Genomic DNA, 13,142 nt, shown 5'->3' on the forward strand with positions numbered 1-13,142 from the left:
ATCAGGGATCGAGAACATGTCCGTGACATCAAGGCTGGTGAGGTCACCGACATGTCCATTTTGAAACTCATACCACGACATTTCAAGAGCGTACACTCATGTGATGCTAAACTCTTGAGGGTGAAAGGTATAGATAGGGTTCTTGCGGATGGCCGTGGTGGGGATTGGAAGAAAAGCCTTTCACAACTTGAAGCCAAATGGATTATGAAGGACGACTGTGTAAGGCCTGAATGAGGTCTTGAGTTTTGCTCCGTTTTTATAATATATTGTCCAGTCCTTTTAATTTCTATTTTAACATATTTCTTTTGAATATCCTATTTAGGCTCCGAAGGCTATGAGTCCGTGTTTTATGTGCTACCCCGGGCCTCGCCTCTCAGCTGACGCGTCGCTGGCTGGCCAGCCCTGTAACGTAGGACACTGACTCCTTGGCTTCCGGTTCTCGGTGCTAGAACCGGAAGCGCCGCCACACCGCATATTGACAGCGGTATCCACACTGGCTATATAAGGGCTGCCTTTTCTCTGCTTTCACACAACCCTCCGAGGAAGCTGACGCGAAACACGCGTCAGGGTTCTGTTTCTCATCTCCAAGTATGCACACAGCACTTTGCTATTAATTATCATGTTTACTTCATATTGGGCTGCACTTTAAGCGGGCGTTTGTGCAATAATCTGTGTATTGGCTTTACATTATGTGGGATTTTCCCTTCCAATAAGTTTATCCCAGACTTCTCCTATGACATTTGTCAGTAACTATTAGAGGTTGCATATTTGTTTTTGTACACCCCCCATTGTTAGGAGTTGTTGGGTGCTGCATTGTATTAAAAGTATTTTGTACCTTTGCCAGAGTTTCTTATTGAGTGTGTATATGATACTGTACACATTGCACATATGTAATTATATCTTTATAGCTCACATGTTGTGAACTTGACTGTGATGTACATGGCACTGTGACACCTGTCTGTTTCTTCTTTTTTTAAAAAAATTTTGTGGGCATTAATAAATTTATTGCACTTATTTTCAATTGATGTTCGCCTATTTCTTCCGGCTTGTTTGGATTGTTATGTTAGTTAGGAAGGGCGATTTACCTAGACCTTGTTTTTTTGTTTTTGTTTTTTTTCTAAGAAATTTTGTAGTTATGTAAATTTACTCTCAAAATAATTTTGTCCTGTTAAAAAATAAGGTATATTGAAATTCTTGCACAAATAGGGAACAATGTACTGTATAATTTAGGATAGAAATAAAACAATCTGTGCATAAATCAATAGGACAGATGATAATTATAAAGTTTGTAAAATATGTTGTTAGATAGCTTTACTCAACTTTCAATGTCAGGCTTGTCTCAGGGTAAAGCTCACTAAATGCTTCACATCACATTTCTTCACAATCTATGAAGAGGAGAGGAGGGAAGGAGCATGTTTGTGCTGAGTCATATTCCAGAACACACACATATATATATAATATATATATATATATATATATATATATATATATATATATATATATATATATCTCCATCCTCATCGATCCTGTTACTGTATTTCCAAATTTGAGATGTTAGGCTAGTTTCACATTAGCTTTTTTTGCGCAGCGCATCGGGCGCATAAAAAACGCAAAGAAAAACGCAAAACAAACGCGCGTTTTTTTAACGTCATGCGCACGCTGATGTGTAAAAAAAACGCAGCGTTGTTTGCGTTTTACATGCGGTTTTTGCATGCGTTGGCGTTTTTTATGCGCATGCGTTTTTAAGTGTGACGTTTTTTCCATTGTCTAGAGAACATTCTAGACTTGTTTCACTCAAACGCATGCGTAAAAAAACGCAACCGTGCGCAAGACCATGCGCACGCATGCGTTACCATAGACTTCAATGTGTTGTTTTTGCGCATTCCGTGCGCAAGCGTGCGCATGCGTTTTTTTGCCGAGACAGGGCGCACCAAAAAATCCAACATGTTGCGTCTGGCGCACCTGGCGCAAAAGACAAAAAAACGCATGCGCACGAAAACGCAAGTGTGCGCAAAAACATGCGCACGTCATGTTAAACATAGGTGCGCAGTGCGCATGCGCACGGGTGCGCACGATGCGCTGCGCACAAAAGCGCAAATGTGAAACCAGCCTTAGAAAACAGTTTTTCACCTGTGATGCAGTGACCCCTGTGACAGCTAGGGGGCGCTGTATGGGCTTCCCAGGACATGCATGCAGGCGTTCCCTTTATTGTGATGGGGAAATGGTGAACGGCAGGGTTGTAAATGGCCGATATGTATCACGGGGGGTGCCCTGTGATGGAAGCCGGAATGTGTTTAAAAATCAGCAGATATATTGCTGATGGTTTTGTTTTGTATTGGGGAGGCATCCAGGTGACTTGGTGAGATGGGTGGGACCAGTCACCTACAAACCCACCCAGGGGTGCATGTCTTAACGCCAAAGTAAAGCCTGTGTGTGGCTGGGTGTGTAAAAGGACCTGTAGTGATGTCATGACCATGTGATCCATACCTCACCTGTGGGTGTGGTTATGTACCATATAATGTGCCCGAGGTCTGGTCACATGAGGGAGAGTGCATGGATCTGACTGGTTCGTGTGGAAGGTCCTGGAAGGCCTACGTGTTGGAAAGTGTGCTACCTCCCTGAAGAGCACGTGGTAGGATTTGGACCCGGTGGGGCTGGTGTTGGGAGATCCTGGGAGTAGGATCGGATCCCTAAATAGCACCCAATGAGGCCTATGTGTTGGACGGTCCCAGGAGGGGATGGACATCCTGAATAGCACCTGGAGTGGCCATGTGTGAGCAGAGTCTGTGACGGCCAGTGTTGGGGGAGTTACCGACCTTCTGCGGGTCTGGACTGTCAGGAGTGCCCTGGTCACAAGGACGGTGATCCCAGCAAGGCAACTTCCCCGGGAGAGAGAGAACTGACAAGGAGTCAGCGTCTGGAGCAGGAGCTCCTGTAAGGTACCTCCACAGACTGTTGGTGCTTGGTATGTTCTATGAACGTTAAGGAACTGTTTGGCGTGCGGTTGCCCACGGTCACAGGACAGAGAGGTCCAGTGTGTTTAGGGACTGCAAGGAAAAGCCATATCCTGTAAGTTACTATGGACTATGTGTTGTATAACAGGTTTCTCAGCTGTTTATGATGGCATAATAAACTGCATGGGACTGTTTAAGTAAAAAACAAAAGTGCTCCTGTGTGCCTCAATATTGCAGCCAAGAGAGTGTCCCCCAACTCAAACAGTGAGCGCTACCTTACATACCTTATAGTCTATGTATAGTGCATGTATACAAGTCATCAAATCAGCTAATTTCTCCAAATAGGAGCGAAGAAAAACAAACTAAAACATCAAGCATACAGAGACAACATATACTGGACTATTGATTTATGCACAGTTAATTGAAAGTTTAGATATGCTTTAAGAAGTACTTACCTTAATCCTGGTTTCCTGTTCACTCCAGAAGTTCTGAGATGAATGCAGACATTCATTCCCTGTGTGTTTGTTATTTTTCCCCCTTATCTGTAGAGGAGGAGTTTCACTATCATGAACATAAACTGCAGCACAGATTCATCTCAACTAAAAGTCTAGACCTTAGGACAGACATTTATAGGACATTTCATAACTTTCCCAAATTCTTATGAAAAAAATATTCCCCACAAACTGCATTGAACTACTGTACCCAATATATTATATATTTTAGGAGTCGGAGTCGATATATTTTATACCGACTCCAACTCCACCAAAATCGTCTCGGACTCCACAGCAAGTCCCCACTCAGGTCAGTCATCTGCTAATGGAAATATAAGGGGTTCTCATGCAACTGGTAGTACAAAGGCTCTGAAAAAGTGATATGGCCCTCGCACCAAATAAGAATATGAGCAAATTCTGCGCTCCCGAATTCAAATGCCCTCTCCCCTTCTGAGCTCCAGTGTGCCTAAACGGCTGTTAGTGTCCACATGTTTGGCATTTCTGTAGCGATGAGCCTGACTAATTTACAGGTGCTTGTCTCCAGAAGCATGATCTGGGAACAATACATGAACACTACACCGTCAGTTTACCAATCTCACTGCTGCTTGTTTCTCTAAAACACCCATGGAGTTAAAATTGTAAAGTCTCCTGTAGGTAAATTCCCAAAGGGGTATAGTTTCCAAACTGGAGTCACTTGAGGGGGGGGGGGGGGGAGGGATTCTGCTCTTCTAGCAAATAGGGGCTCTGTAAATGGAGTCTGCAAACTATTATAGAAATTTCTGTGCTCCCGTATGCCTCTTGTATAACAGTACTGCTTAGCTGTACTGTGAGACTCAGGAGGGACGCAGCGCTATTTGCCAATACAGCTCAGTCCCTCTAGCGTCTCTTTGTATGGCTAAGCAGTCCTGTACAGCCACATACAGTGCATGTCTACATTTGGGAGAAAATGTGGGACAAATTTTGATGCCATTTTTTACCCATTTCTCAGTGTGAACATGAAATGTAAAATCTGGGTTTAAAACTTAATTTTGGTGGTTAAAATCTTATTTTTTCTTCATTGCCCAATAAAATTCTGTGATTCACAGCTGTGGTGTCAATGTTATCACTGCACCCTAGATCAATTCATTAAGAGATGTAGTTTGTAAAACTGGGTCTCTTATGGGGAGGGGTTCTGCTGTTCTGGCACCTCAGGGGCTCTACCAATGTGACATGGCACCCTCAAACTAGTCCATAAAAATGAACTCCAGTATGGCGTTTCTCCCCTTCTGAGCTTTGCACTTTGCCACAAAAGTAGATTTCTACCACATATGGGGTATCTGCGTAATCAGGAGAAATTTCACAACATATTTTAGGGATAGTTTAATGCTATCATCGTGAAAATAAAAAAAAAAAAAAATGGGGACAAGAAAAACATTTTTGTGGGGAAAATGTGATTCTTTTTATTTTCACAGTTTAATATTATAAACTTCTGTGAAGCACCAGGGGCTTAAGGTGCTCACCACACATCTAGGTAAGTTCCCTGAGCGGTCTCGTTTCCAAAGTGGTGTCCCTTGAGGGGGGTTTCCACTGTTTAAGCACATAATGGGCTCATCAAAACACAACTTGGCGTCAGCTAATTATTCCAGCAAATTTTACATTCAAAAAGTCAAGTGGCGCTCCTTCCCTTCCGAGCCCCGCCGTGTGCCAAGTGTTTTTTCCCCCAGATATGGGGTATCGATCGGCATGCTCAGGAGAAATTGCACAAAAAATTTTGTGGGTATTTTTGTTTTGTTACCCTTGAGAAAAAAAAAAATGGGTCAAGTAAAATTTTTGTAAAATAAAAAAAACCCGTAATGTGGAAAAATGAGAAATCGCTGGTCAACTTTTAACTATTTTGTGTGATGTAACCCTTTGACTTAAGGGCATAAAAATTGAAAGTTTGAAAACTGCCAAAAAATTAAAATTTCGAAAAAATTTTTTTTTTTTTTTTTTTTTACACACAAATAAGCAAGTGATATCGCAGAAACTTTACCAGTATTAGAGTGTACAATATGTCATGAAAAAAAACTCTGAATCAGTCACATCCGTTGAAGCTTTCCAGAGTTATCACTTCATAAAGTGACAGCGGTCAAAAATGTAATATTTGGCCTGATTATGAAGGTGCAGACAGCCTTGGGGAATGAAAGGGTTAAAAACATAAACCTTCATCATATTGATAGTTGAGTTTTACCATGGATGAACACGGTAAATATATATAAAAAAAATTGTGAACTTACAATTTTTATTTTTCACGCTTTCCAGTGCATCACATGATAAAATTAATGGTGTCATTCAAAAGTACAGCTCTGTCTCCAAAAAAACAAGCCCTCTTATGGCTATAGTGACAGAAAAATGAAAAACGTTATGGGGCTCTTGGAAGAAGGGGAGGAAAAGCCGAAAACACAAAAACGGAAAATCGCAAGGTCATTAAGGGGTTAGCCAGCCAGGCTGTGAATTCCTACCCTGAAGGTATCAATTAAATCAGTGCAACAATGCCATTAAGCTCATACCATTAGTATTACATGCAGATCCTGATAATTGATTTACTTTAACCCATTTACCCCCAAGGGTGGTTTGCATGTTAATGGCCAGGCCAATTTTTACAATTCTGACCACTGGCCCTTTATGAGGTAATAACTTTAGAACGTGCTTCCATGGATCTGGGTGATTCTGACACAGTTTTCTCGTCACATATTGTACTTCATGACAGTGGTAACATTTCTTTGATATAACTTTGTGAAAAAAAAAACAAATTTTAAAAATTTTGCAGTTTTCCAGCTTTGAATTTTCATGCCCATAAATCACACAAAATACTTAAATAATGTTTCCCACATGTTTACTATACAGCAGCACAATTTTGGAACTAAATTTTGTTTTTGTTAGGAAGTTATAAGGGTTACAATTTAAACAGCGATTTCTCATTTTTACACCCACCATTTTTTTTTTTTTTTTTTTTTTTTTTAGGAACCACATCACATTAGAAGTCACTTTGAGGGGTCTATATGAATGGTGTCACTTTTGGGTATCTTCTAAAAACTGCACCCCTCAAGGTGCTCAAAACCACATTCAAGAAGTTTATTAACCCTTCAGGTGGCTCACAGGAACTGTTAGAATGTTTTAAAAAAAATAAATTTTTCACAAAAAAAAAAATTTACTTCTGATCCAATTTTTTTTACTTTACCAAGGGTAACAGGAGAAATTGAACCTCAAAAGTTGTACAATTTGTCCTGAGTACGACGCTACCCAATATATGTAGGTAAGCCACTGTTACGGCGTATGGCAGAGCTCGGAAGGGAAGGAGCACTATGACTTTTTCAACGCAGAATTGGCTGGAGTTGACTAAACAGTGGAAACCCCCCTATTCTGACTCCAACCCTAACACACCCGTAACCATAACCCTAACCCAAACCTAACAGCAACCGTAACCCTAATCCCATCCATAACCCTAAACCCAATCCGTAACCTTAATCCAAACCCTAACTTTAGCCCCAACCCTAAATTTAGCCCAACTCTAACCCTAATGGGAAAATGGAAATAATTTTTTTTTTATTTTATTTTTCCCTAACTAAGGAGGTGATAAAGGGGGGTTTGATTTACTATTTATAGCGGGTTTTAATGTTTGGCAGCTGTCATGCGCTAAAACAGGGTTCCTCAACTCCAGTCCTCAAGGCCCACCAACAGTTCATGTTTTCAGGATTTCCTTTGTATTGCACAGGTGATGCAATTATCACTTGAGCAATACTAAGGAAATCCAGAAAACATGATCTGTTGATGGGCCTTGAGGACTGGAGTTGGGGAACCCTGCCATAGTGGGACAAAGTGTAAAACTTAGAATGAAATAAAAATAAATTATAATAATTGTAAAAAATATATATACATTTTTAAAAAAAAAAAAAAAAATCAATATTCGATCACTAAATAAATAAATATTTGAATGAGCACTGCTTATGACAGGAAGTCTCAGCTCTGACGACATTGGGTCTCCATGGCAACTATCGGGACCCCGAATTATGCCGCAGGGTCTCCAATCCAAAGGCAGAGGGGTTGTCAGCCCCTCTGCCAGCTCCGGAACGCTGCAATCTTTTTTTATCGCAGTGTTCCAGGGTTAAAGTGCCGGGAGCGGTCTATGACCGCTCCTGGCACTAATTGCCGGGTGTCAGGTGTGAGAATCAGCCGACACCCAGCCGTGCTCCTTCCGTGAACGCAGCCGATCGGCTATGATGTACTATCCCGTCCATGGGAAGTAAAGCCCAGGTCATATGGACGGGATAGTACGTCTAATGTCAGAAAGGGGTTCAATTACCACATAAGAAGCACGTGCTGTCCCCAGAACAATCAGCATACTTTGTGGGGTAGGAGTTTACAGTGGCACAAGTTGCACACTAACATTTAGACACCAAAATGGCATTTCTATGGAGAACTTGCCATTTTCAGTCTACAATCCATTGTGCATTACATTTTGGAAAAGAACTACTGCCAAGGCCGAAAGTATTGGCACCTTTGAAATTGTTTCAGAAAATTAAGTATTTTCTCTTAGAAAATTATTGCAGTTACACATGTTTTGTTATACATGTTTGATTTCCCTTTTCAACGAAAAGCGGAGAAAAAAAGGCAATAATTTCACATAAAACCAAAGAAAAGGGCCAGACAATATTATTGGCACCATTTGGAATAAATGACTGCAAATAATAGCTTCATAACCATCAACAAGTTTCTTAAACAGCTCAACTGGAATTTTGGGCCACTGCAAACTGCTCCAGGTCTCTCATATTTTAAGGGTCCTTATCCTAACGGAAATTCTAGGTCTTCAATGGGAGATGCGGATTCATTGCTGGCCACTTCAGAACTCTCCAGTGATTTGTTTCCATCCATTTCTAAGTGCTTATAGGAGAATATCAGGCATCACGGTCATGCTGGAAAACCCATACCCTAACCCAGCTTTCTGACACTGGGCACTACCTTGCAACCCAAAATCCTTTAGTTTTCTTCAGATTTCATGATGACTTGCAAATAATCAAAGCATCTAGTGCCGGCAACAGCAAACAAACCCAAAAACATGTTTGAACCTCCAGCATATTTGACTGTAGGTACGGTGTTCTTTTCTTTGTAAGCATCATACTGTTTTCGGTAAACGGTAGAATGATGTGCATTACTTACCAAAAAGCTCCATCTTGGTCTCATCTGTCCACAAGACATTTCCCATAAGGATTTTGGCTGAATTGTATATATTTTGGCAAACTGAAGTTTAGCTTTATGTCTCCGTGCCAGCAGTGGTGTCCTCATAGGTCTCTTGCCAAAAGTTATATTTCATTCAAATGTTGATAGTTCATTCTGACACTTATGCACCCGAAACCTGCAGTACCAGCTTGAATTTCTTTGGAAATTGATTGGGGTGGCTTATCCACCATCCGTACTATCCTGCCTTGCAACTTTTCATTAGTTTTTCTCTGCCGTCCACTTTCAGGATGATTAGCTACAGTGACATAGAATGTAAACTTTTTGAATGTGTTACACACCATGGACAAAGAAACAATTAGACATCGGAGATGGACTTGTAACCTTGAGATTTTTCAATAGTTTTGTTTCTCAAGTCCTCAGAGGGTTGTCTTCTCCTCATTCTGCTCTTCATGCTTAGTGTGGCACACACAGAGACCACGCAAAGAGAGAGCCATCTTCTCCCCTTTTTATCTGGTTTCAGGCATGATTTTCATATTGCCCACACCTGTTACTTGCCACAGTTGAGTTTGAACGAGCATCACATGCTTGAAACAAAGTTGTTTACCCATAATTTTGGAACAGTGACAATTTTGTATGGCCAATTTTTCTAGTTTTGTGAAAAATTCTGTCCACTTTGCCTTCTTTTTCTGTTGTTCCAATACACATAAATAAACACGTGTATAACAAAATATGTGTCATTGCAATACTTTTCTGAGAAATATTTAATTTTTGAAACCATTTTAAGGGTGCCATGACTGGTGTTAGAGATGCTTGCTATGTCTTTGGATGAATTCAAAAAGACAGTTTTAGAGGTATTCACTGTACCAATACCTCAATGCCACTGCACATTAGTAGTCAAAAATGTGGTGACAGTTTGTTTAAAAGAAAAATTTTACAACCTTGTATAATTGTAGGGCAGCATAATGTAGAGACACAGACCCTGATTCCAGCGATATGTCACTTACTGGGCTGCTTGATGTAGTTTTGATAATCTGCTAACTTTACAATTTTAAAATTATGCAATTTTACCACCTGCTGTAATATAGTCCTCCATATTCATGAGCTCTATTACTCCGCCCCCACCACTGACTGGCAGATTTCTGCATAAACCTTGCATAGGCAGAAAGCTGCCAATCAATGATATGGGCGAGATTATACAGAGCTCAGCATTCAGATAACTGCTAGATATGCAGAAAACAGTGAGTATCAAAATTGTAGCAAGCAGCCAAGCCAGTGATATTGCTGGGATCAAGGTCTCTGTTCCTACATAATGCAACAACATGGTGGCAGATTAACATTAACAGCCGATCCTGTTGATCCTTGATGTGTGTGTATACAGCTGTTTACTGCCACATGTGGTGTACTGCCGCACTCCGCAGAAATAAAGTAGTAAACTGTGATCATTTTTTTTGTTAATTAAACTACTGAAATAATATGTTATTAACAGTATCTCATGAAAATTTAAACAAGAAAAATTATGTTTAATTAAAGAAAAACGCACATTATTTTTCCATTCTCCATGTTGAGTCGCCAGACAAAGAGGCTTCCTGCTTCATCCAGACATGCCAGCTGGTCCGAATTGAGATGAGCAAATGCCAAGTCTGTAACGCTACCAGTAATTCCTTTTAGCAGAATCCGTTCGGCTGTTGTGATGCTGAGGACCCTTATCATTGCTGTTCCATTAGAACCTGGTTATTCAGAAACAAAGTTTAGCATGATAAATATAAACTCATATCAAAGATCAATCTTAACCAATTTCTCCTTATATGTTACACATGAGGATGACAGATCATCAGTGGATCATTGCCAATGAAGGTTTTGTACGTTGTCATAAAAAAAAAACCTGGCACCTAAAAATTATAAACGCTGTTACCAACAGATATAATGGTAATAGGCAAGTAAATTCTGTTTTAAAATCTCTCTTGCTGTCCATCTGCAAGAGCAATCACAGGGAGAAAAAAAATTACATCTACCCGCTCGCTGAAGAAAGGACGTGGCATTCTCAGATAAAAGTAAGCATGTCTCCAAATGGACCCACTAAAGCAACAAAAATAATAAAATCCACAGAGTTTCTGTTGAAGAGGTGATAACTGCTAATTACACACAAGACATACTTTGGGACAAGTTTATTAGGCCAGGGCCCCAAGGAGCAGCCGATTAACACGGGATAAACGTATACCCCTCTGCGAGGGAGAATGAGCAAATTAGTTTGCAGTAACAAAAGGAGTTACATACAAACTTGAGCTTTCACTAGCGTCACATCTTGAGGCCACTATAAACCTCAGATAGCCACCGACTGTCATACCAGTCACCTCTCTCATTCACAGGAGCAGAGACTGAGAAGAGCACTTCAGTGTAATCTATAAGAAAACCATACACTGACATGTTAGTTTGCGATTTTCAGTAACACAAAGCGATACAGTCCAAAATCAAACATGTCCAATTGACATCTCCTTCGAAAATCCTTATTCCGGGACCCTTACACATATTAGGCTATGTGCACACACTGCGGATTGGTCTGCGGATTTTGCAAAATCCGCAAGTCAAAAGACCTGTGGTTTACCTGCGGATTAGCCCTGCGGTTTCACACCCCTATAATGGAAGAGGTGTGAAACCGCTGTGGATTCCGCACAAAGAATTGACATGCTGCGGATTTGAACCCGCAGCATGTGCAAGGCATTTTTTGTTTTTCATAGAAAATAATGGTACTGTACAACGCAGCAGAAACTGCTGCGGATCCGCAGGGCCAAATTGTCAGCGGATCCGCAGCGTGTGCACATACCCATAGACGGTTGGCTGAACTAGTAGATATTTGTGGGTTCGACCAAGATTAGTCTAATATGTATTGGGGGGGACTTTAGACATTGCTTTTGACCGATACAGCAGCCATACTGTGGGAAGCTGCACTGTTGAGATTTAGGCTATGTGCCCATGTATGCAGAACAATTCTTCCCAGAAAACGCTCGTTTTATTTCCACGCGTTTTTTGTGCGTTTTCCGCTTAAAAACCGCACGTGATGCTTTTTTCCACGCGTTTTCTGACTCATAGAAAATAGCAAAAACGCAGACTTTTCCGCAAAATTAATGAGCATGCTGCGTTTTTGGCCGCTAAGCATTTTTTGAGCAGAAAAAAAAAAAAAAAAATCAATGTGCACCAAAAGTGCAGAATTCATTTAAAATGAATGGGATGCTTCTTTTATGCGTTTTTGAAGCGTTTTGACCGGGACAAACGCTTCAAAAACGCTTACGTGGGCACACAGCCTTAAAAGGGCATTCTCAAGTTTGGAAGTCATCTCCCATCTTCCCTGTGCCTGGGGATATGACCACTTGAAGCCCAACCGATCTTACATTTTAAAACTTTCTGGTTCCTCTTCTATATAATTAAAACAAATAATTTACAGTTAAGTCCATAAATATTTTGACAGTGGCCGAATCTTGGCGATTTGTGATCTGCATGACACCATTTTGGATTTAAAATGAAGCAAATGAGATGCAATCGTAGAGGAGACTTTCAGGTGTAACCCCTTCCCGACAAGCGCCAAACAAACTGCTTTGCGGGAGCTGTGCACCAAGATCAATTGAAGCGTTCCAGAGTTATTACCTCAAACTGACAGTGGTCAGAATTGTAAAAATTGGCCTGTTCATTAAGACGAAAAAGGGATTTTTGTGATAAACTCACCGTAAAATCCTTTTCTCCGAGACGCTCATTGTGGGACACAGATAATGTGAGTGTATGCTTCTGCCGCTAGGAGGCTGACACTAAGCGAAAAAAAGAGGTTAGCTCCTCCTCCGTCATATACACCCTCGCCCCTATTGTGGGCGGAACTCAGTTTGGTGCCAAAGCAGTAGGAGAACAACAGAATCTGCCTTAATACTGGTACAACATGTCCAGAAAAGGACCACCCTCATATCACAAATAAATGCGTATTAAACAAAAACAGAGCCAACTGGCTAACAGGGTGGGTGCTGTGTCCCCCAATGAGCGTCTCGGAGAAAAGGATTTTACGGTGTGTATCACAAAAATCCCTGTTTCTCCTTCGCCTCATTGGGGGACACAGATACTGTGGGACGTCCTAAAGCAGTCCCTGGGTGGGAGATTGACTTACTGATCCAAGCTACATGCACCTCTTGTTTACAGGTGCGCCACCACTGCTTGGAGAATCCTTCTTCCCAGGCTCGCATCTGCTGAGGCCTGAGTATGACTATTATAATGTCTGGCAAATGTGTGCAGGCAGGACAAGGTTGCTGCTTTGCAAACCTGTACCGCCGAAGCGCCCAAGAGGCGCCCACTGCCCGAGTAGCGTGCGCTCTGATCCCTGCTGGAATCGGTGTGCCTCTAATGCGGTAGGACTCCTGAATAGTCAAACAAATTCATCTGGCTATGGTCGATTTTGAGGCAGCGAGTCCCTTCCTGCGCCCTTCAGGGGGCACGAACAGTGTGTCCATCTGACGTAAGGGCGCCG

General features: G+C 41.3%; 1 protein-coding gene across 3 annotated transcripts in view; it reads right to left on the bottom strand.

The window, feature by feature from the left end:
- The window catches only part of EDC4 (enhancer of mRNA decapping 4), a 634,971-nt gene that overhangs the window by 518,206 nt on the left and 103,623 nt on the right, over positions 1-13,142 (bottom strand). For all 3 annotated transcript variants that reach the window (XM_073576355.1, XM_073576356.1, XM_073576357.1), the window contains exon 5: positions 10,182-10,368. In XM_073576355.1, the coding sequence (XP_073432456.1) occupies positions 10,182-10,368 (187 nt within the window). The remainder of the gene's footprint in view (positions 1-10,181; positions 10,369-13,142) is intronic.

This window comes from Dendrobates tinctorius, unplaced genomic scaffold (genome assembly GCF_039654945.1).
Source record: "Dendrobates tinctorius isolate UK_male_01 unplaced genomic scaffold, ASM3965494v1 ptg000048l, whole genome shotgun sequence".
NCBI lineage: Eukaryota > Metazoa > Chordata > Amphibia > Anura > Dendrobatidae > Dendrobates > Dendrobates tinctorius.